General features: G+C 41.3%; 1 protein-coding gene across 1 annotated transcript; it reads right to left on the bottom strand.

Annotated features, from left to right (window-relative positions):
* Positions 1-705: 705 nt before the first annotated feature.
* Positions 706-21,880, bottom strand: VSIG1 (V-set and immunoglobulin domain containing 1). Its single transcript, XM_065643543.1, has 8 exons — positions 21,844-21,880; positions 18,327-18,487; positions 11,841-11,948; positions 5,243-5,441; positions 3,771-3,926; positions 2,953-3,072; positions 2,289-2,415; positions 706-886 (listed from the first exon to the last, which is right to left on the bottom strand). Exons 1-8 carry the CDS (start codon positions 21,878-21,880, stop codon positions 706-708), a joined length of 1,089 nt encoding a protein of 362 aa, XP_065499615.1.
* Between the last annotated feature and the right edge of the window lie 782 nt (positions 21,881-22,662).

Raw genomic sequence — 22,662 nt, 5'->3', positions numbered from 1 at the left:
GTACCTGAATGCTGGTTCCATTAAACTGAAAAGCAGAACTGCTAAAACACACAGCGCTGGTGTCTTGCGAACTTTAAAGCCAAGCAGGTCACTATTAACAAAATGTATTCCATGGCATGCAGCAACAGGGTAAAAGTTTCCAGGGCTTTTTTTTAGCTTTAAGTGCAATTCAGACACACGAGATTTCATTGGTCCAGGTCTTAACATATGTTTCTGCACTCTGATGACATTGATGAAACTTCTTTTTACTTTTGACATGCAAAATCAGATCCTTTAAACACTGGAGTGTATTTGCCATGATGATTGTTGTTGGTGCATAGGAAACATGAGGTTGGCCAACATGTTCTGGAGAAGACTGCTGTGGTTCAGACTGTATGGATACACATGGCATTAGTGGTAGTTGACTGGAAAGCTTTTACTTTTTCATATGCTTCAGCCCATTTCCTAACTAGTTTTGCAAAACAGGTTGGATAAATGTGGATAACAGTATTTTTATATTTATGCATTATTATGACTAGATAATAAATGAAATTTGGTTAACTTTGAAGGCTAAATCTTGTGCTATTCACAAAGTGTGTGTGTAACAGACCCTTTTCAGTCTCCAGTCCAGTCATTGACAATACAAATGCCCATTTTAGTCATGCTTCTATATTAATTCAATGCCAACAATTTTTGTGTAAAGGGGTCCAAAGCTGTATTAAAGCTCTAGGCTACTTCTTTTTCAGCTTCTTGCTTCTCATCATTTCCAGATGTTCCAGAGGCTGCTGTTTCATCAACACTCGGGTATTCGTTTGTCGCATTGCTGGATGGAACTGTGGTTGCAGGAATGTTTTCTTCATTAGGTACCTGAACATACTCCGCATTCGGTTGTTTTGGAGCCATTTCTCTGCAGGAAAACAGGATGGAAATTGTGATTTCACATGTTGAAATCTCATCTACACTAGAGTCTTTCAAAATAATGAGTCTTTGTGGTTTTGTTGTCTAAACAGTAACATCCTCGTTATTATGACTCTGTTCCAAGAGCACCTGAGAAGGCAACAGCATTACTGCTGCTAAGACAAAAAGTGATAGAGTGTTAGATAATAAGACTGATCTGCATCACTAGTTTAAGTAATCCCATTAGAATAAAATGGATTTTAGTATGTTTAATGCTAAACCAGGAAAGCAGAATGGGAAACAGTGCTGGCAAACAGTGTCTGAGAAGGGGCAGCAAAACACACCGCTTGGTGTGAGCTTTCTGAGAAATTCTGTGCAGATCTGGTGTCTCATTCAAGTGCAGTCAGAAAAGAGGTATGAAAAGGCTGAAATCGATTTAAATATTTTAGTAACAGGTATGAATTTCTGTTTATCTTTTCAAAACAATAATAGGCTGACTCCAGATATTTAAGCACTTTCACATGTAAAAAATACCAGAAGCTAGTGGATTAATTCAATGTAGTAAGACTTATTAGGATCCAAGGACAAAATCAGATGTTAATGCTACATCAATTGAAAGCAGAAATCAGGTGCATGAGTGAGCGGCCACTGGTGTGGATTAGCAGAATTCTGTATCAGGAGATCTTAGACCTGTGCTACAGGGAAGTGTCCACATGACATTTTTTTCTGGCCTCCACTGCATGTATTTGTTCAGTATTTAACATCATGGGGCTAAATACAGTTTTGTATAGTGTGTGAGATTATCCCTATCCTGAAGATTTGGCAATTTAAGGGAAAAATGAGCAACCAAAGCACAGAGGAAAAGACATTTCCAGAGCAGGATCAAAAGGGACATTCTGGGCTCCATTCTGTTGACTATACCTTGTGTCTTCTGCTGTTTGAGTATGCCAAGCATGTGTCCTGTAATCTCAAATAGCACCGAACTGAGCCTTCTGTGTTTAAAACCAGTAACGTACAATCCCAGTAAATTTGCTCAGCCAACCCTTAGCTGCTATTCCTTTTTTTACTTCTTCCACCTGCCATTAGCAGTCACCACTAACTTCTAAATACTAAAAACTGTTTTTCCAGCTTGTCACTTTCAGTTTGTGGTGTTTAAAAAACATTTGGTATCTTAGATACTTGTAAGTGGTAGCTGACTGTAGACACAGGGGAAAGGGTAATGGCAATTTTGGTTACAAGAGCAACAGCTTAAAAGTCACACAAAACCAAATATTCTCACTCTGGAGGTTTTCTCAAAACCCATATTATTTACCTTTAAAAAATATTTAAATTACATTTTACTTCTGTTATGGATTATCAGCAGTGCTTTACAGAAATAATTGTCTTAAAAAGAAGCAAACAGAATCTCTTACTGCATCTCATTACTTGATGACTTCCTCTTCTTCGCCTTCTTGGTTAAGACCCAGACGACAACACAAATGATGGCAGCTACCAGAATTGCTCCAATTAATGCTCCAGCAACAACACCACTGTCCGAATCTGGAAAGACAAAAAAGATTACTTGACTTTGTAAAAAGTATTATTATAGCAAAGTCCCATGGAAATTCAGTGGAGGAGCCTTTAGCAGAAAGAAGGCATTGGCTTCAAAGAACTAAAAAACTGACTGACAGCTGTATTTCTAGGAGGGAGGCCAAAGATTCTCCAGGAGAGAACTGTGCTTTTATGAGGTTTGCTGCCTTTCTTGTCCATTAGCTCCCTACCCCAACAAACCTGATGTTTATGCCTGGCTAAGGAAAACATATAGGCTGTTAACTCTGGCAAGAGTTGAAAGCCTTTGCTCTTCAGTCCTTGCAAACAAATTCTGAAATTCAGGTTGCCTTTATCTCTGTCTTTCAGGTGAGATGTAACATGTGTGCTTTGATCAGTTGTCTAGATCAGTGTAAATTCTGGGCATGCCAGGATGAAAACTCCATAGCTCTTCCAGAGCATGTAAGATTTAAAGTTGTTATAGCAGTTTCCTGCAAACTGTGCATGTTGTACATCAAATTTGTGATTACTTTCATGCATTAAACTTACGTTTTGCGCTTAGGTCAAGCTCACAGGTACTGTTCCCCAGGCTGTTGCTCGCTATGCATTGGTAGTACCCAGTTTCAAAGGTGGTGAGATTGCCAATGTAAAGAATGCCAGTGCTTGGGTCTGTGAAAAACAGAGAGCAGGTACAGCTTGATGTTTGTACACTGTAGAGGGAAACCGTTTTCTTTAGTTGATAATACTGAGAGCTGTTAAGAGATTAGAAACAGAGTTCTCTAATTATTCATGCATTGGGGGTTTTTATATTCTTTAAATAAAAAACATTTACCTTCCTTGAAAATTACTCCATTGGATTCTGCAGGAGTGTATGAGAACGTGAGAAGCAGCCTCCTGCTCTGCAGATCAGTCTGTCTGACTGATGTTTTACCCACATTGATACTATTGTCAGTGTAACTTCACAAATTAAAATCTAACAGGTCCTGAAGATTTTCAGGATGGAGGACTTAACACCTGAATGACAAATTGAATTGACTTAACTTGTTCTGACTATCAGTTCCCTCAAAGTTCCAAGGGAAGTGAGCTGTAAAGGCATAAATATTTCTCCCATTTTAACAATTTGGAGTAATGGCATAGCCAAGACTTTAGCATGCCACACGATTTTATTGAAACAAATAGAAAAAAAGTCCTGTGTGTGTGAACAGCTGTCAGTTGATTTCAATACGTAAAAATATTATTTTGTGACACTGACTGTCAGAAGAAGAGGATGGATTTTAACTACCCTATATGATACACAGTGTTTGAAATGGCTGGTACTGTGGAATTCCAGATCTGGAACATGGTATGGTAGTCCTGTAGTTACGTACTAAATTGTTCGGTCACAGGCTTGAGGGTATTGTCGTCTATTTTGTACCAGCGGTAGATAGGGCGAGGCAATCCTTCTTCACAGTTGCATAAGAGGTAGATTAGGTGGCCTCTTTCAGGCGTTCCTTCTATTTTGCAGAAAGGTTTTGACGGTTTGACTGTAAAATAACAATGAGGAGAACAGACACCTCGTGAGTAGATAGCTGGGGCCGCAAGCATCCACCTCAAATTCTGGTCCTGTGCTGTGATAAGAATTGAGCCCCGTCTACAGATTTCCAGCTGAGACCAGAGTCTTGTTTATGGATCTGACCAGAGGCTCTCCCATAAAGATTTCAGTAATATTAAATATATGTACATGGCCTGGTATACATCTTTATTTTCTTTTCTTCCATTTGCATGCTAAATATTGTTATGGAGGTGTTGAGATGAAGACTATCAATTCGTTTAGTTATAATGGGCCAATCCCTATTTGTCGTGCAGCATTCTGCACATAGCAGCATCATTTTCTTTGGGGAAACAGCAGGAGCTTTTCCACATAAAGGGAGGGGTCAAGGCGTGACTCTTCAGTATACTGCAGTTGTGAAGGAAATAAATTAACTACAGTTCCGTTAAAAACATACGGGTTTGATAGCGTTTCCTCACTTTGCACACAGGAGAAGATTCTTTCTTCACTTACACCAATTATTTTTCATCTCCTACCTATAGCTATGTTGTGGTTCTTTAGAGTACTGTCAGTGGAACTATGCCAGCAGAGAACACAGCCCAGTTTTGTGTGCATAAATGAACACCATTTCTTGCTTTTCATGTGAATTACAATCTCTTACTCAACTGCTACAAGATTTTCTATTTGTTTGGGGAATTTTAGATGAGAATTAACAGTAGTACTTAAATTTTTCATGGATTGAGTTTGCATATGTCTTTTTCTTACCCCTAGCAGATAGGCAAATGATGCTGGAATCGTATTTTCAGATGACTTGGATTTGTCACTCTGACCGGATATGAATTCTCAACATGAAAGCAATTATTAGGTGGGGTTAGTACAAACTTTTATCTTACTAGGATGTGAGAGGTCTCATTCCACTGCTTTTCATCATTTCTGCCCTGCCTCTTTATGGTTGAACTATTGCTTTCTTCCATCCCGAACAGACTTTGTATTACTTCCATCCAACACATACAAAGTGGATCTGAAGGCCAGTGGTGGGAAAATGAGATTTGACGGCAGGTCCAGCAAGGGTGGTGGCTGTGGGGTGGTGTCAGGTCTGCTGCGTCTGGCAGCCAGAGGGAGCCCAGGCCCTGCCTGCCTCCCAACCCCTGCCGAAATCTGCAGCAGCGAGCCCTTCCCTGCAGCATGGCCCTTGTTTATCACAGTCATTCTCGTATTCTCTCTGGTCCTGCGTATTTTGAGCTGTGAATTCAGTGTTTCATAGTAAGGGAAGAAAACCACAATGCAGTGATAGAGGGGAAAGGCGCTTACCAAGCACGTTGACAATCACAGATTTTTGACTCTGTCCCGCGTCACCCTGTGGGCTGAAAACTTCACAGGTGTAGGAGCCGGTGTCTGAGGGCTGCATGTTGGAGATTGTTATTGAAGCGTTCCCTGGACTTGTTGCAGCTGTTATCCTGTTCTTAAACTCTCCATAGGAGTAAGATTGGCCTCCTGAATAATAATAGATCTGCGATAAAGAATCAATTTTTAGTTTAATAACACGAGATCTTCCTGATGCTTTGTTTGATACTTGGAATATAGTTGATTTGTGATTAAGCCAAACAATGTCACCCTTTTTCTGGCCCCCTCCCCCGAGAAACTAGAGATGGAAACATGGTACATTTGAATATATATTTCTAGTGGTTTGTAACAGACAAGCTTTTCAGAAATGGGATTTTTTAATTGTGTAAATGGACAGTAGCTAGTTCTTTGTGGATACTCCAGTCACAGACTGATGCGTTTGCAAAAACAAAAGTAAGACCATTGACCACTAAATGACAATTCTGTGAAAAAATGCTGTCATACACAATGAATAGTGGTACTAATTGAAGCACTAATAGTTTGTGACATTATTAATAAGCGGCTCAGTAGAAGATTGTGACAAGAATGGACATGTCATTGCAAAAAGTGGATGGCTGCAGAGCTTTCCAAATATAGAAGCTAACAAACAGAGAACTGAAGTGAATCCACAAGACATAGGTTTAAGCAAACAAGGTGCCTGATCTGTTGGCAGTAAATTTGGAAGCAATAAAAATGCAGTACAAGAACACTAGCAGAATCATCACGTATTCAATGAGAGCAACCATGCTGTTCTTCTTGTTTGTGTAATCAGGGTCAGAGCCAGTATCGGGGACTATCTTGTGGTTTTGAGTTTATTCCATAGGTGGAAGTCACGAATACCTGTTGGATTCAGTGCTTGGAGAGGCACTTATTTGGGATCAAGAAATTCCCCTTCTACTAAACAGTAAAAAAAGTTTTGCAGAATTATAGACATAGTAAATGTCTCTAAGGAATGCAGCATTTCCTCCCACATAAAAATTTGCTGTTTAATGTTGACTGGTTTCTCTGACTTCAGCAGCATCAGTTGTACTTGACAGCAGTGTGGGAGTAGAATTAGCCTCGGAAGCTTATAAGCCCAAACCTGTTGTCTGTTGGCGGAAAGGAGAGGTAGAGTTGTGGTCACTGTGGAGCCTGGTTGCCAGTCTGAGACTGGGGCCTTGGGTCTGCTTAGGAACTGCAGCGTCTCATCTGCTCTGGGGTAAATGTAATAGGAGTACACTCTGTCCAGTCTAGGTCTGCTGTGAAACCAAGATCTGAAAGAACAAAGCTAATGTGGACAACTACGGAACACTAATTATTTTTCCCAGATGTTAATGATAGTGTTGTGTAAAAGGGATAGTATTATATTTGGGATAGGCAGTATATTCCCCAGTGTCTACGTGCACAAACTCTATTGTCTAGGCAAAGTGACCGGTTCCAGCATACTCAGTCATTTTTTTAAACACATGAGAGGTAACTATATAGAATTACAGGTTGGGAGCCAAATATATCTAACATCATTCCTACTGACAGTATTCCAGAATCAGCAGTGTGAATGTATTTATTGAAGCAGGCCTGAGAGCATGTTTTTTAATGGGAACAGCTGGAGAATGCTTGTAGGAAAAAGCTCCACAAACTCCCATGAAATGCCATTCACACTTGACTAGTATCAAACTTCTTTTTGGTCAAAGTTCTCTGTGTTTAGGTACGCTGCAGATCCCCAGGCAAGACATATAATTTGCTTTACTTTACAGATCAACTGATTGCATTTTGAATTAAGAATATTGATTCTTACTTCTATTTGTCCACCCTGATACAGTGTTGACTGAAGTCTTTAAGTAATGTTATCTGAAAGCCTTTATTAGCTTAAGGCAATCTACACCCCAAAACTGCCAGAGTACAGCTGCTTTGTGCAATGATAAGGCTCTGAAATGAAGGTCAGAACCCAGACTGCACAGCACCAGCAGCTCCGGTACTGCAGCTTGGCCTCAGCTCAAGTGCAATTTTACCTCCAGACTTTATCTCTCCCTGTCCCAGGATTACAAATACCTGGTACAATGGACACAGGGCTCTGCATAGCACAGCTACACTGCCGCATTTTCAACGCGTGCAGAACTGGTGCTGCAGTGAGGAGGTGGGAGAGGTCCAGTGGTAGCACAGGGGCATACTGGGCTCCAAAGTCTGCGGAACGGCTGGATGGGCTCTCCAGTTTCCATTGCTGCATGCAATGCCATCGGTTTTAAAACTGATTTTATGCTTTGCAAATGTTTAGAGATGGACCTGTATTGCAAATCTAGAGTCTGCATGCACAACCCTGGTGTTCCCCAAGGACGGAGAGTGTTTAAAATAGGGAGTTTGATATAAGCAAACCTCTCATAAAAAAATGATCTATCTGTAATTACAAAACCACACTGGCCACACTTGTCTCCTTATATATTTATCTGAGTGTGAGCAACAACAGTGTTATACACTGTTTCTTGCAAGAATCTGAAGTTACAAGAACTGTGACTTCTGACTTCAGGCTCCTCTTAAGCTGACGTTCCTGTATAGATCTGAGCAGTGACTGGCTGGATTTGCATCTCCTCACCATCAGTTTCATCTGTTTGAGTGAGGTAGAAGGGCTTCCATCAGCTCTCCACACTACTGTGAAATTAAGTTGTACTATGACTTCAATGAGCTAATGTGTGACTTGCAGCAGCATGAGAGGAGAAGCAGGCCCATTATATCCTACTAAAAGGCCTGATTACTGAAAAAAAGGGGCTAAATTCTACCCAGTCTTCCTCAGAGTGATCTAGGATTTATGTGAGAGTAAACAGTAGCAGAAGCTACCCAGTGAGTGCCAGCCCAGCTATAGCACGTGTTCCTGGGAACAGGACTGGCACTACTAGTCTTCAATGCGGTCAGGGCATGCCAGTGAGCACTGCAGAGGAGCAAGCGCAACTCGGTATATTTGATCTGAAGTCAGAGTGAATTATGTATCTAAGCCCTAATACAATACTCTGAAAAATTAATCCCCTGTGTTCTCTCATCCTGTCTGAATGCATGCAGAGAAAACATTTTGTGTACACCATTAAATCTGAGGCAGGTGTTAACACAGCAGAGGATATTGGTTTTCTTCATGGATTTAAACAGAATCTTTCTGTTTGTTTGTTGTTTTGGGGTCTTTTTTTCAACTACGAACATAAAGGCAGTGGAACACCTTAAGGAAGTGCATTCAGTTCCTCTGCAGGCTCCTGCCTGTTCCCTGTTCTTCTGCTCCTCTGTGATGCTTATCTCACTAGCTCTGGAGTTTATTGCCTGAAGGAAGGTGGTAAACACCAAAAAGGCTGAATAATGTTGTAATTAATTACTGAGTGTATATCTTGTCCCAAAGGTATGACTAGCTTGTGTACACAGGAAATTTCATTTAGGAGGAACGTGTTTCAGTTAATTGATGATGAATTCATAATCCATTTTAAACAATACACTCAAAATGGGGATTTTAAACCCTTGTTCAAAGTGGTTTTATGCTGTCCTTGAAAAGCTCATGTTTGTCCCTTTCAAAAAGCTGAAATGAAAATCTTTGCAAAAATGTTTCTGATCCGTTTCAAAAGTAAAAACTTGTTTTCTGTTGAAGATATAGAAGTCTTTTTCGGCAACTGACAGTTAATGTTTCCTCCTACAGACACACATCTCATTGACATTTCTTTCCATTTTACCTAAAATGTGCCTAAAATGTCTGTATGGGAAAACTGTAAATTTAGTCAATGGTAGACTTTTCCTGCAAGCGTTTTTAATTTGATGTGAGAAATATATTTAAAGTGCAACATCTTGAACGTAAAAAACTATGAAAGAAATCTGTTATGCTTCTCTCAAAAAAATACACTTTTTATGTCCTCAAGAAAATAATGAGCAGCTCTAGTGAAGTCGATGATTTACCAGTGTAAAAACAATATTGAGGATGCGATAATGGACGCTGCTTCTTATTACCAGCTAGTTGCTCATGCAAGTTTTTATATAATGGTGCCTTTTCACATTCTATGGGAGCAGCTGCCTGGGATGACTATTCGAACAACTGATAGAAACAAGAGCAGAGATTATCACTCCTAAAAATGTTGTCCCTTGTAACTCCACAATATGAAAAAACAGTTTCTGCAAAACAGCTGAATTGCCCAGAAAATGCCTGCCTGAGCTTCAAAAGGTTTGGGGTTCAGCTGGTTATTCAGCCCATGGGGCAGGCAGTGCCTAAAGCCGGAGGCGCCAGCAGCCGTCCCGCTCGGCTAAGGCAGTGCTATAGTTACTTGGCATTTCCACAGTCACAGTTTCTGCTGCAAACAAGAAAAGGATTTGGCCTCATAAACTTCCAAGGCAGTTGAGTCAATTATTTGTGTACCTGCTTGGGGGAGCTGGGTTACAAACGGAACAGGGAATTTGGAATGATCATACTCGTTTGGAAGAAAATCTTGGTAATCTCAATGCACTCTAGATGCTGGAGACAAAATAATTTGTGTCCACAGTTCTGAAGGATATGGTACATGAAATCACATCTCCTTTTCTTCTCCTTTTGCCTGAATTGTGGGAAGGCTGCTCCTCTTCTAGTGTGATGGTGAGGAACACATTTGCCTGAAGAGGAAGCAGTTGGCAAAGCTGGTGCTGAGTTAAGGATTTTCAAAAGCTGCCAGATGTTTGGCAGAGAGTGAGGAACCCACCTTCGGGTTTTCTTTATACAAATTCTATAGAAAGATCATCTTCCTTAGGGAGTGGAGGGTATATGTGAAAAAGCAGGCAGTAAATTAGAAGAAACACGCCTCCATCTGCTTCCTCTCTTCTTGGGGCAGGACAAATACGTACTAGAATTTGCATAAATGTGTATCTTTCAAAAGTCTTCGGATGGGCTCATTAATAATTTCCAGGTCACTATTCCTTCCACCGCCCATCTCCATGTGTCATTGCCTCACGTTGCTGTACATGCTTGGTACGTCTGGATATCAAAATTGTAAGACGAGATGTACTTGAAGATGTATTACAAAATGTCCCACTTAATCCTTACAGTAGCCTTAATATACTGACTGAGGGGGCAGTGTCAGGACATGATTTCCTCTCCAGTACCCGTCTTCCCTCCCCCAGCCCCTTCTCACTTGCCCCTGCCAGCAGATGCAAAGCTATAGCATCCTCCTCAGTGACGTTTCTCTAGGCTGATGGATTCAGCGTCTGAGTCACAGACTTTGCCAGGAGAGCTGTAAAGCTCAGGAATTCACGGGGCCCCATCACTGGGTTGGTTAGCCATTTTCCATTTGATGTTTTTTTCAAGCTACTAGAAAAAGAACAATTAAAGTCTCTTTCTCACTGATAAATGCAAAGGAGGATATTAACAACTTTACTGCTTTGAGATCACGATCTCTTTTTGAATTCTGAGTACAGACAGAATTTATAAAATAACAAGGGAAAAAAGTGTTCATCACTCCCTTAAGCATCTTGCCATCTAATTAGAGAACAAATGCTGCGCGCTCAAAGTGTTAATTAAAGCCCAAGGCTCAGATTCTGAACTCAGCTAGATGAGAAAGCAAATGCTCACACATGCATTGGTTTCTTTGACGCGTGTCATGTGGCTGAGTCTGGCCCCAAATGCTGCTTTTCATCCCCAGTTTTTCACAGATTTTGTCAGAACTCTGATCTGCCAGACTGTAGTGGGGATATTGTGTCCTGCATTACTGAGATTTTTGCATGGGTAATTGAGGATGTTAATAATGACTAGAAACATCTTGTCACAATTGCTTATTGGTAGAAGAAGAAAGGGCTGGAGTCAGAAGCCTTTAAAGGATTAATCATTCAGCAACATTAACTGGTGCAAAATACTTCTGAGGAGCAGCTCTTTCATGTTCTAACAGTTTCGTTCTTGTGGCTCAACTATTAGTAAATAATTTCTACAGTGCATCAACAAACATGTTTTCTCAGTGCATTTGGTGTAGCTGCTCTTCAGCAGTTATTATTAGACCTCAATTTACACCGCGTTGTACCCTCTACTTCATGGTGAGACTTAATCCCACTGCAGTCAGAGAGCTGGGAATGGATTACGGCTGGGACGTTGAGCTGCCAGCTGAGACGACGCCAGTTCAGCAGGCAGCTCAGGGTCCCTCTGTATCCATCACACCTCAAAATGGTGTTATACTCTAAAAAGATCCAGGATGATTTTTTTTTCTTTTCTGTGTAAATATGTAGCCCCAAATTCGAGCTATCCAGACTTGCTCACATTTCAGCCCAGAGGCTCCTGGTGTGTGGACATGACCTTCAGATGCCCTTTGGGTAGAAGGTGCTACTTCAGCTACCTAGAATAGCTGTGGGAAAAAAATAACAGCTACATCCAGAATAATTTTGGTAGAGAAAAATGCAATAAAAATAAGGTGAGTTGAAACTTCTGAATTATGCATCTGATTCCGCTTGTCTCAGTCCTGTGCTGGTTCAAAGGTTTTAATCCAGAGTATGATTACAGGTCTCACAGTAGCATAAATCTAATAGAAGCTATTTAGCTCTTTTTTTTCCCTTAAGATTGTGGGGATGTTTTTCTTACCTTGTATCTCCAGCTACATCTTCCCCGTGCATCTGTCACATACACCATCTTTTGACAATGACTGACTGACTTTTCATCCATACTCAGAATATCGTGACACGGGGAACTCTGTATTTGAGTAAAAATGTGCTGATCTGAGAGTTAAATGAGACTTTAAATGTTCCCCCAAAATCAAAGAGCCTGTTCTCCATGCAGCTCCCCATCCATACCATCAGTGCTGTTCACAAGGGCAGGGTGCCTCGTGTTCAGCGGATTTTGCAGATATATCAAGCCTTTGTCAACAGTGAGATGCAATATAACCTTATTTCTAAATTTTACCTAAAATTAGGCAATCTGAGATTGAAGTCTATTGTTTCCTCCAAACACACCAGTTACAACCTGATCATTTTCTACTCGTCTCCTCTTTGCCTTGTGTTCTCACAATTGTCTGCTTCAGTGTATCAGTTTATTTTATCTTCTCTCTTCAGACTGTCACCGCAGTGCCAGAAATAACCCCAGGCAGTCCACGGTAATCCCAGTGACACCCAGGGAGTCACCCTGACTGTGGTGACATGACAACAGGGTCTCCGTTCCTCTGCATTGGAGTGTTGCCTCTGCTGTCCATGAAGTTATTCCTTTTAAGTGCCTGCTCAGTCACCTAAGTGCTAAATAAGGCTTGATTTTAAAAAATCACATCTAGGCAAAAAGAAATGCTTGTGTTTTGGAGAGGCCCTTTGCACAGGCTCATCTTGGCTCGTGGGCTGGAGCAGAATGCTCTGCCCCCCAGCCTGTGTCCCTGCAGCACTGGTGGCTTCTGTAGCCCATGATCTCAGTTGTCTGGGGCTGAAAGCCTGTGATGGAGTATCGGGAACTGCTCCTGCTACGTGGGCAGGAATTTGTTCTTTCAGTAGTTTTTATGGGAAAGCCACACTTACAGGGCTGGCCGTCCCCTGGCGCTCACATGGTAGCGCAGTGCCCATGCCTGTGCCTTGCTTTGTGCCGGGCAGCAGAGCTGTGCTGGCACTGGGACTGCTGGTAATCTGAATTTGGGGTTTCAGAGTGACGGGAGCAGACACAGTTGCGCTCCGATCGCTCTTCTTGCATCTCTTTCCTTCCTCGGGCTCTGCCACCCTGTCCGCTGTTCCTGAACACCATGACACGAGTGTGCTCACTCCTGTGAAGGTTTTGCAAAGTTGCTCATCAGGCCTGTGCACCTGGGTACGAGGACATCACTGGGCTTCTCGTTTGGGAGCAGTGCCGCCTTCCTCTTCTGTGTGGTTTGCAGTAAGTGAAACCCTCCTTGCCCCTAGCCACTAAGTGATACTCTCTTGGTAGTACAGGTATGAGGAAAATACAGGGCTCTGGCAGGGCGAAAGCCAATATATGAAATAAATGGAAGATATTCTTGCTGTTACCTGCTGCTAACACACTTTCCCTCTCAGCTTCCCATCAGTAGTTTTACCAAAGCAGTGTCAATGTCACTGTTTGCAAGTATTTCAAGCTTGGCTTTTTTTGGATAGTATTTTCATGAAAAGTCTATCAATAACTCAGTTTCTCTCACAAGTAACAGTCATTCATGCCTTTTACTCGCCTAGTGAATTTAAAATTTCAATCAAGGATTCTGCTCTGGGCATATTTTAGGTAGCCAGGCAGTGTCTCTGATAGTTTCCCTTACTCAACTGTGGGTGCCCTGGGCTGGAGACTCAAGGTGTGGCCCTAGTTAGGCTCAGGAGCTGTATTTAGCTTTGCAAGGCTATAGCCTCGCCTGCGCAGAGTCAACAGCAGGCTTCGATCTTTCAAACATTTACTTATGTTCTTTACAGCGAGGCCAGCTGAGTGACTCAGAGCATGAAATGAAGCACAGATGTAGATCTTAGCAGGAGCTGAGACTTCACCTTATGAACCAGGCCAGGCTGTGATGTACCCTGCTACCCTGGGTGAATAAGTAGTGTTTGCCTCAGTTTGTCTGCATGGAAAACACAGATAATTCGGTATTGGAAAGTTCTCAAGATCCTTGGCTAGGTGTTATTATTTAGAAATTAAACCTATCATTAAAAAGACACATTGCTAAGGGATAAATGGCAAGAAGAAAAAGTTAAAAATATGTATGGCATCCTATTTTCCCTGAGTTGATATTTACATTATTTAGTTCAAATGAGGGGAGTTACTTCCACTGGGGAAACTTCTCAGGAAAAGAGCAGAGTTTGGCTCCAATTAGTAAAAAGATCTATATTCGCACACTATATATAGCTGCGCTGTCTTCAAAGCAGCACCACGCACACCTGCCATTCCGCTGTTCGCTGCCTCCCTTTTCGTCCTGTTTGTGGTATTGCATTCTCCCCGGTGTAACTGCCATGACTTTGAACTGTCGAGCACCTGCGCCAGCATTGTGTAAGGTGGGCAACGTGGAACGGGGCGTGAAAACACCAGAACAAACAGCAAAAGACACCAGTCACCTCCACAAAACCAGCGCGAGGAGGCAGATCTGTGTCAGGGCTGCAAAATAACGACAGCACTGCCTCACTTTGAGGCAAGGTAAAATCTGCTGCGGAATACTCTGGGGCATTAAATTAACACCGGCACTAGTCCTGATCCTGATCTTACTGATTTCACACCACACAGGACGGTACCTGAGCTTACATATCTCAAAACACTGCAAAATCTGTAACGTAATTGGCAGTGAAAAATACTAACATTCTTTTTAAAAAGAGTACCTATGGCCTCTGTGCCTGTTATATATTATGTCCTAAAATCTAGTAATTCAAAGCTCACGTTCATTAATGCTTCTGGTCAAAGGCATCTTAATGACATAAAATTCCCTTAATTCTGACATTCTACAGTTTGCTCTGTCACTTGCTGCCACTGTAGAGAGAAAGGGCCATATTCACTATTATGTAAATAAATTTTATTTATCAGAATCAAGTTTTTTTTTAACCTCATAGTTGTTATGGAGAACATCCTCTCTGCTTAATCTTATTATTGTGAAGATATCAGCCATGTGAATAACAGCATCATCAAGACAGCTAACGTTTACTAAGATGTCAGCAATATTTAAAATTGTAGCAGTGGGAGAAGAAGATGTATTTTCTGCCTTTTTTTTTTAATTGGAAGTCTCTTCAAAATATTTGTCAGAAATTTTGTACTTTAAAATATCAAGTTGAAAATGTTATCCATTTAGTCACTGAAAAAAATGGCAAATTTTGAATGAAGCCAGGATTTTTCAACAAACTTTTTCAGGGACAATATGTGCTATTTATAAGGAAGCATTTGCGTGTTTGTTTATTCATTTATTTCGGACATTTTAGAAGAATCTAAATATCTCATAACATTAAATAATTTTATCCCACTTAAAGTGCAAGCTACTGTTCTGGTATTCAGTAAGGTATAGTGCCAGTCCATTCAATTCAGTTGCTTTTATCATCTCACCAGCATGTTAAATATATTTTTGACTTGCATTTTAAAGTTACTGTATCTAAACAATGAAAGCCAAAGCTGGAAGTCTCCTCCATTGCCATACATGTATTTCCTACTTGGAACGATATGTGAAACTTCAGCTACATGCCAGGCAACCAGGGCAAAGCCAGGTTTGTAGAAAGAGATTATTTTTTGTTTAAACTAGTAAGAGAAAAACATGCATGCTTTCAGGCACTCTGTCCTTTCTGAAACTCAGAAAAGCCACCAGCCTGAAATAGAAATTGCAACCTTGTATTGCTGTGGGTCCAGAGGGAGGTTGAAAATCCAATTTCATGTTCAGCTCTGTTATGTAATTTCTTAAACCGTATTTTCCACAAGCAGTCACAGCCCTTTATTCCTAGTTTTTGCATTAACACGGTTAATTTTATTGTGAACGGGTTCAAAATGGTAAGGAATTGCCATGTTGTGGTCAAAAGGATGCAGGGTCAAGTAATGCAGCACTGAATGGGTTGTTAAATGCATTTTAGAAATAGTAAAGCCCTGTCCTGCAGCTCTTCCCACACATGCGGCCCCCAGGCACACGGCGGCTGTGAAGGGTGTTCATCTCCTGGCCCCGGGGAGCTGCCAGCCCAGGGTCACTGGTGCTCGGGGAGAACGGGACTGGTCACCAACCCGTGGCCTCTCCGGACTGAACCGACGTTATTTAATGAAAATGCAAATCATCCATTGCAGATGTATGTGTGTTGCAGTGTAAAAGTGAATTTACCGTGAAATCAGTTTCAGACGGGGAGAAAACCAGCTGCGTTTTTTCCCAGTAGCATCTGTTCCAGCCCGCACAGGCACACGGCTTTCCCCGTGCCGGCGCTGGGAGCCGCAGGAGCCGGGGCTGAGTGCTGAAGGGATTGATCCATAAGGTTTCCCTGACGTTCGGTAGCCTCTTACCAGTTCTTCTTGAGCATATTCTGAATCACCCACAGTATTTTATGATTATAATCCTCAGGGGGTGTTTTCCCATCACTGGTCACAGCTTATAAATGGTTTTCCCTGCCTGGATCTCTCAAAACTATCTGATTCTCCCTCTAAAATACTTGCAACTACAATCTGCTTATTTCTCTTGGTTGTGACCAGAACATGTATTGCATGTGTTGTCTTGCAATATGGAAAATTTAACACAAGTAAAACAGAGGGACTCCAACAAAATCCAGAGAAGATGGGCTCCATCCCATCCCAGTGCCGTACTTCCCACCTGAACAAGTGATTAAAATTTGTGATGTAAGGTAGTGGATTAAAATTATAATATATTGTACTATATACAACTAGCTTAGGAAACCTGTACATACCACCCTTTCATGAATAATTCTTCATTTAATAAACTACTTTTGACTTGAAAAAAGCAAATGATGAGTAACAACTATTGATACAATTAGTCATGCAAGGTGTGTGTGTCTGGCATTCAGCTGGGGTCAGAATTTGGGATGGGCGCAGTGTTTGTACTTCACACCAATACAGTCTTCCTCTGTGGCTGTAATACACTGCAGGAGGGTGAGCCATTCTGTCCTATGTTAAATTGCGATTTCTTACATACTGGCTATCGCCATTCAATGCCAAATACACTACATACTGTACCTTCTGCAAATTATAGACAGTCTGATTCTGCTATAATTGATGAACCAAATAGAAGGTATAGCTCTTACCTTCCGCAAATTATAGACAGTCTGATTCTGCTATAATTGATGAACCAAATAGAAGGTATAACTCTATCAGCAATGGCAAACCTCCTAACATAATACTATTAGGAAATCAGTGAACATGACAGGAATATTATCAATGTGGACTTGACACTCTTCTAAGTCAGCTCTCTTTACAGCAACTGGTCTAACACCAGGCAGAAGGCTTGAATTTTTTGAAGAAAAATGTTAGCAACAGGATAAAAATGATGGGAGAGAAAAGGGACTGATTGTCTAATAGGCACAAGCCCAAAACCAGGGCATGGAAAAAAATCACGGTCATCTCCAAGGATGCAGTAACACCTCTAATAAGCACTTCTTCTTATAAAGGAAGGTGCTGCTGATTGCTCAGCACCTGTCAGGGCTGAGCTGATGGGAACTCGTGCCCTGCATGTTATGCTGGGAGTGAGGTTCATGGATTCACTTCCCCACCAAAAAATCTTGAAGTCTGAGCAGCAGCGTGAGTACGTACAGTCAGTTACACATCCCATCCCTTCCAGGCAGACCAGGCTGCTCTGCAAGGTCTTTGCAGCCACATGAGAAGCTCAGGCAGTGGTTGTAGCTGTCTAGTACTTGGTGTCCTGCACAGTCCCGATGCTGTCTCCATGCTGACACCCCAACCTACCACGCGGTCCCATTGTACCCCTGGGGAGAGACCCGGTTTGGCTCTGTTGCCTCTCAGGGTCTCAGGAAGGGCAGGGAGCATTTGCCTTTGATCTGTAATTGTTCTGCTGCCACAAAGGTACCTGTGGGATGCCGTGAAATACCAACACAAGTTTGCTGTGGCAGATTTCCTTCTATGACAAATTTCTGCAGAGTCCTGCCAAAATGCTCACGGCCCACTTGTTGTGCACCGCTCCTCTTACTGAGCTGCCTGATAGCAACGGTAGTGGCTGAGTCAAGGAGCTCTTGTTTGACCCTTAAATGAGGGACACATTGCAAGGGCAAAGGCATCTCTCCAGAAAAGCAGCCTTCACGGGGGCAGGAATATCTGCCAGACAAGCGAACAGGGAGACAGATGGTCCAGGGGCTGGGGGACTTGTGTGATTTTTGGATACCTGGTTGTTGCTCTGCTTCACATTCCCTGTGTGACTTCACGCAAGTCGTTGGAGCATCTGAATCCCTTTTGCACCTTCTCCTACATTTCTAAAGGAGTTCAGGCATGCCAGTAGGAATTAGGAGCCTAGATAACTTTGTGCATCTGCCCTTAAATTTCACTGCACTCCAGTCTTTAGTGTGGGAACACCAACATTCCGTGCCTCCCTGGTCTGTAGTGAGGATAACACTATCAAATGTAACAAGATTATTTGAGGACTTAAGGATATCTTAAATGTAACTTCATATTAATAATAAATGAAAATCTTACGGTATGCAGCTGGCTCTCTTTGGCACTGTAAAAGCTCCACTGAATAAAGAAATTTTCCAGCGCTCCAGAACTCGTGTATGTACAGAGGAGGGTTGCGTTTCCACCTGTGGTGACATTCACTGTCTTCTCAGGGACAGTCACCACCACACCGCTGACGTGGCCTGTGGGCAGTAAGGGTGGAGAGGAGAGATCAGCCGGGGCAGCCTTGGGAGCCACGGGAGCTTTGCTCCCTGCGTCATCGCAGAACCCGTGGAAGATGTCTCCTCATTCTCCTTTCACTACAGTTTCCCGTGGGCTTTGTGGGGAAACCTTAGTGATAACGAGCTGGGAGTGGGTAAAAGCTAACAAGGAAATAGATCCCCCAGAATACCTGTGCCCTTACAATGGATAATATTCTGAAAAGGCAGAGTTTGTAAAAACGTACTTGTTCTCACCTGCAGAGACTTGTCTTCTCACCAAGAGCCTGTGGCTAAACCGAACCTTTCTTATACACTCGCCATGCTCTCCTGCACCTTGCACTCACATTCACAGCTGTATCTAGCCTGCTTTTACACCCTTCTTGCCCTTTTCTTTTTGCTGTTCTTCCTTTAGATGTCTGATTTTCTTTCCTGTGGATCACCGTCTCCTACAATGTTGTCTCATTTTCCATTCTTAGCTCTGTCTCGGGCTCAGTAGCACTGTCAGGTTTCCCCAGGCTGGAGCCCAGCAACCTTCCTCTGCTTTTCGTTTGCTAATTACTTTGCTTTTATTTAGGTTTATTAGGGCTTGAAGCTGTTCTTTTCCAGTGCTTTTACAATGGAAATGTCAAACTAAGCTTTTTGGAAATGCTTTTATTATGTGGGTTGTGAGAAATTCTGCGATAACGTGATCAACCCTTTCTGTTTTGCTCAAAGCAGAAAGGGAGCAAACATAACTTGTGAGGCCTTTCCCATAATATTCCAGTCGAGCTTGGCTACACAACCATATTAATGAAAGGAATCGAGCACCATCTTACAGTATTTATCTGTTTCTGTCCTCCATGTAAGTTACTGGCAATGGTGACCTACAGCAACAAAGTTAGAGCTGTCAGAAAAATAAGTCTGCATTTCAGGGTTTTGCTAAATCGCTGAGTCCAGCTTTAAAGCTACTGTCTAAAGATTCTGAAGGAGAATACGTTAATTTTTAATGTGATGGAAAACATAAGTCTTTCAGAGCTTTCTGTGCAAAATAGGCAAGGCGAGAACTTCATGTTAAAATAATAATAATTTTCATGTGGGCTTATTGCCTGTATGAATGATAGAGGCAAAAAATACAAAATATTCTTCTCAATGAAATATCTGTGCATCTTATTTTTGGGTGCTGCTTTTGAGAGTTTAAGCAGAACCTCCACTAATATTGAAAGAGTACTTTGCTCAAATTATCAGCCCTATGAGTGAAAACAATGTTTAAAAGGAAATATAATCTATTTTGACATTTTTAACCACATAAATATTGCAGATTCATCAGTTGATACAATATGCAAATCTGTCTGACCTCTTCAGGGTCTCTTTTCCTTGTTTGTTGGCTTCAATAATAAAATGTCACTGCCAGGAAGAAGGGCATAATCTACTTTCCATGTTGGCAGTGGCTAGGATGAGAACTAGCAGGTTCAAACTACAGCAAGATGTACATTATATGTGAAGTCTCACAGGGATCGCTGGAGACTGACCTAAATGTGTCAAACCTGCCTTGGGGAAAGATGGGATCCCAGTGCTGGCTGCAACTCCTGCTTGTCCTGTCAGCTCACAGGAGCTGAATCCTTGCTGAGATCTAATACAAAAGCCATGTAATATTATTATAGATATCTCAGTTCACTGTTCTCAGCTTTAAGAATTAAGAGTTGGCCAGGGGATGATAGTTTCTTGCCACAATAATACTTCCAGGTTTACATGTATTTATTTTCTGCTCTTTGCAGGATTAAAGCTGCAGTCTTGCAACACAATGTCATTCTATGGAAAACATCCATTTTTCAGTCATCTGCTCCACGTATTTCCCTTATCATTCTCTGTTTGTGGAGTCAGGAGTGCCACAGAGCCTGGCTGTTATAAGGTTTTCCAGAATAAATTAATTTTAGCATAAGCAACTCCACAAAGCATTCTAGTTTCCATGAAGCTGTATATTTTGAAGAAATACATTCAGTTGAAATAGGCTTGGCTCTAGTAAAATTGTAAAGGCAAAACCTATCAAACCTGCATTGTCCAGTGAGGCTATTTAGAGCCATCACTAATTGTAAGATGGAGCTCTTGGCTGCAGATGGAGCGACCTGGAGCCGTGCAGCCCTTTCCCTCATCACGGAAGTTAATGGGAGCTTTGCTTTGCATTTAGTTCACTGTTTACGATTTCAAACTCGTAATCCCATTTCACACATGCAGCATTTTGGTTTAAATGAAAAAAAACACATGAGTAAGAAGTAACTCAGTGAACAAAGCTAGTCTGAACAGGACCATAACTTGTTAAAAATAGTTGATCCATGTATCTTACTCATCAATATTACAGTAAGACGGGTTCCTTGCTACAGAGAAAGTCATTGCACTTAGTTGGGAATCGCCCACTTTTGCTCAAGTCCTCAAGTCCCATGCAGTTTTAACACTCATGAAGTAAATCCAAGTTTGCTGGTCTTTACCAAGCCACCGCAGAAAGCCCCGTCAATATGGACACACTGCTAGTCTTAAATCTGCAACTTTAAAATGAGAGGACATTGTTTCAAAAAGTATTGGTACTAACACTGAATTATTTTCCATTTCTAAGGCAAAAATCTGTGGGGTTTATGTGTGTACGAGAGAGATAACATTGAAACACCAGGAGCAATTATTTAAAAATAGTTTTCTGGCATCCAAACCAGATAATTCCATCATGAAAAGAAAATGTGGAAACTAACTTGTATTTTCTTTACCGGATACAGAGGCTGTTTCACCTCACTCGAGCTTTAGACTAAAAATGTCTGCTTCTGTATATATTAAAAATAAAGCATAGCACAACGAAATGTCCTTGAAACATGAATAATATATAGTCTTTCATATACCATATAATTCCTAGATTCCACACAATATTACGTCCTCACTTAACTTTGAGGAAATCCAAAGGATCATTTGCATGCTTAAAGTTAAGCATCCCCAAACATTTTTTGCTGAGGGTGGGATGGAGGCAGCATTTCCCAGGACTGTTATCAAGGGGAGACAAAAGCTGAATGTAAGAAAACCCAACCTTGAAATCCTTGAAAGCCCCTAACACTCCGCGTGGGAGCTCTTTGCCTCTTCCTGGCTTGAGAGCAAAGCATTTATTTGCCAAAGCTAAAATTCTATTCTTAAGCAAAAAACTCCGACCGGTCAGTGGTCAGCTTGCTGATTTCCACAAAACGGCGTAGCATCATAGCCATGGTTTTCATTCCGTCCTGAAATAAATCTTAAATATTCTCCAAGTTTGCCAGTCAGGCTCACCTGCTCTCTTATTTCAACAAGCTTCTTTATTCCAGTGCTATTTCAATATTTACTATTCTTACCTGTAAGGATGGCTAGAATTGGAAATATCTTCAGCATCGTTGCAAGCTTCTTGACGTTGGGAGAGAAAAGAGACCAGATGCTGCTTCTGACTTTGACTAAAACGCAACTGTTTGGTTTTTGTTTTTTTTTTTTTTTAAGTGGGCTTTTGTTTCCTTATCAGCTGTGTATCAACACGTCAATAAGCTTTTTCATTCTCCTCCTTTATCACGTGTGTGCCTTTCTCCAACTAGCGGTGTGACTGTTCAGTTGAAACCATTTTGTGGGGTTTGGGCACCTGAGGGTTTTGTTAATAATAAACCTTTGAATCAGAGAAGCCCAGATTCTCTCACTTTTGCCAGGGCCCAGCAGTATTTGCCTACGTGAGTACTTCCACTGAGTACAAGCAAAGCATTTGTGGAACTATTTAACAATCTGATTACCAGCATTGGAGTCAGGCCTAATATGAATAAGGAATAATCTTTATTTCCTGTTAATTCTATAATTTCTTTTTTTTAAAATGGGCATGTGGAGATAATACGTTGTTAGTATATTTTCATTGCAAAAGATATTTCTCATACAGTTTTATACAGGATGATTACATTGGACTTGTGATTGCCTTGAAATTTCCATATTGAACTCATCAATAAGATAATACACCAAAATAAAGAGAAAAGCTTTCTTCTAAACTGATATTAAAATCGGTTTCATCTAGTTTTAATCCATGAAGTTGGATGCTACTAATACAAAATTACAAGGTCAATATATTGATTTTTATTTAAATGTTAATACCTGATTTGTATAGTGAAAAAAACACTGGATAAAGGTTAGGACTTGAAGGA

The sequence above is a fragment of the Caloenas nicobarica genome, chromosome 12 (genome assembly GCF_036013445.1).
Source record: "Caloenas nicobarica isolate bCalNic1 chromosome 12, bCalNic1.hap1, whole genome shotgun sequence".
Taxonomy (NCBI): Eukaryota; Metazoa; Chordata; class Aves; order Columbiformes; family Columbidae; genus Caloenas; species Caloenas nicobarica.
Note: the sequence above shows the minus strand (reverse complement) of the source record. Positions and strands in the feature narration are given on the sequence as shown.

Excerpts from the sequence above, each read along its gene's own strand:
- VSIG1 (XM_065643543.1), bottom strand. The coding sequence starts at position 21,880 with ATGCTGAAGATATTTCCAATTCTAGCCATCCTTACAG. Across the intron at positions 18,488-21,843 it reads AATTCTAGCCATCCTTACAG|GCCACGTCAGCGGTGTGGTG; the intron begins GTAAGAATAGTA and ends TACTGCCCACAG. Across the intron at positions 887-2,288 it reads TCATCAAGTAATGAGATGCA|AGAAATGGCTCCAAAACAAC; the intron begins GTAAGAGATTCT and ends GTTTTCCTGCAG.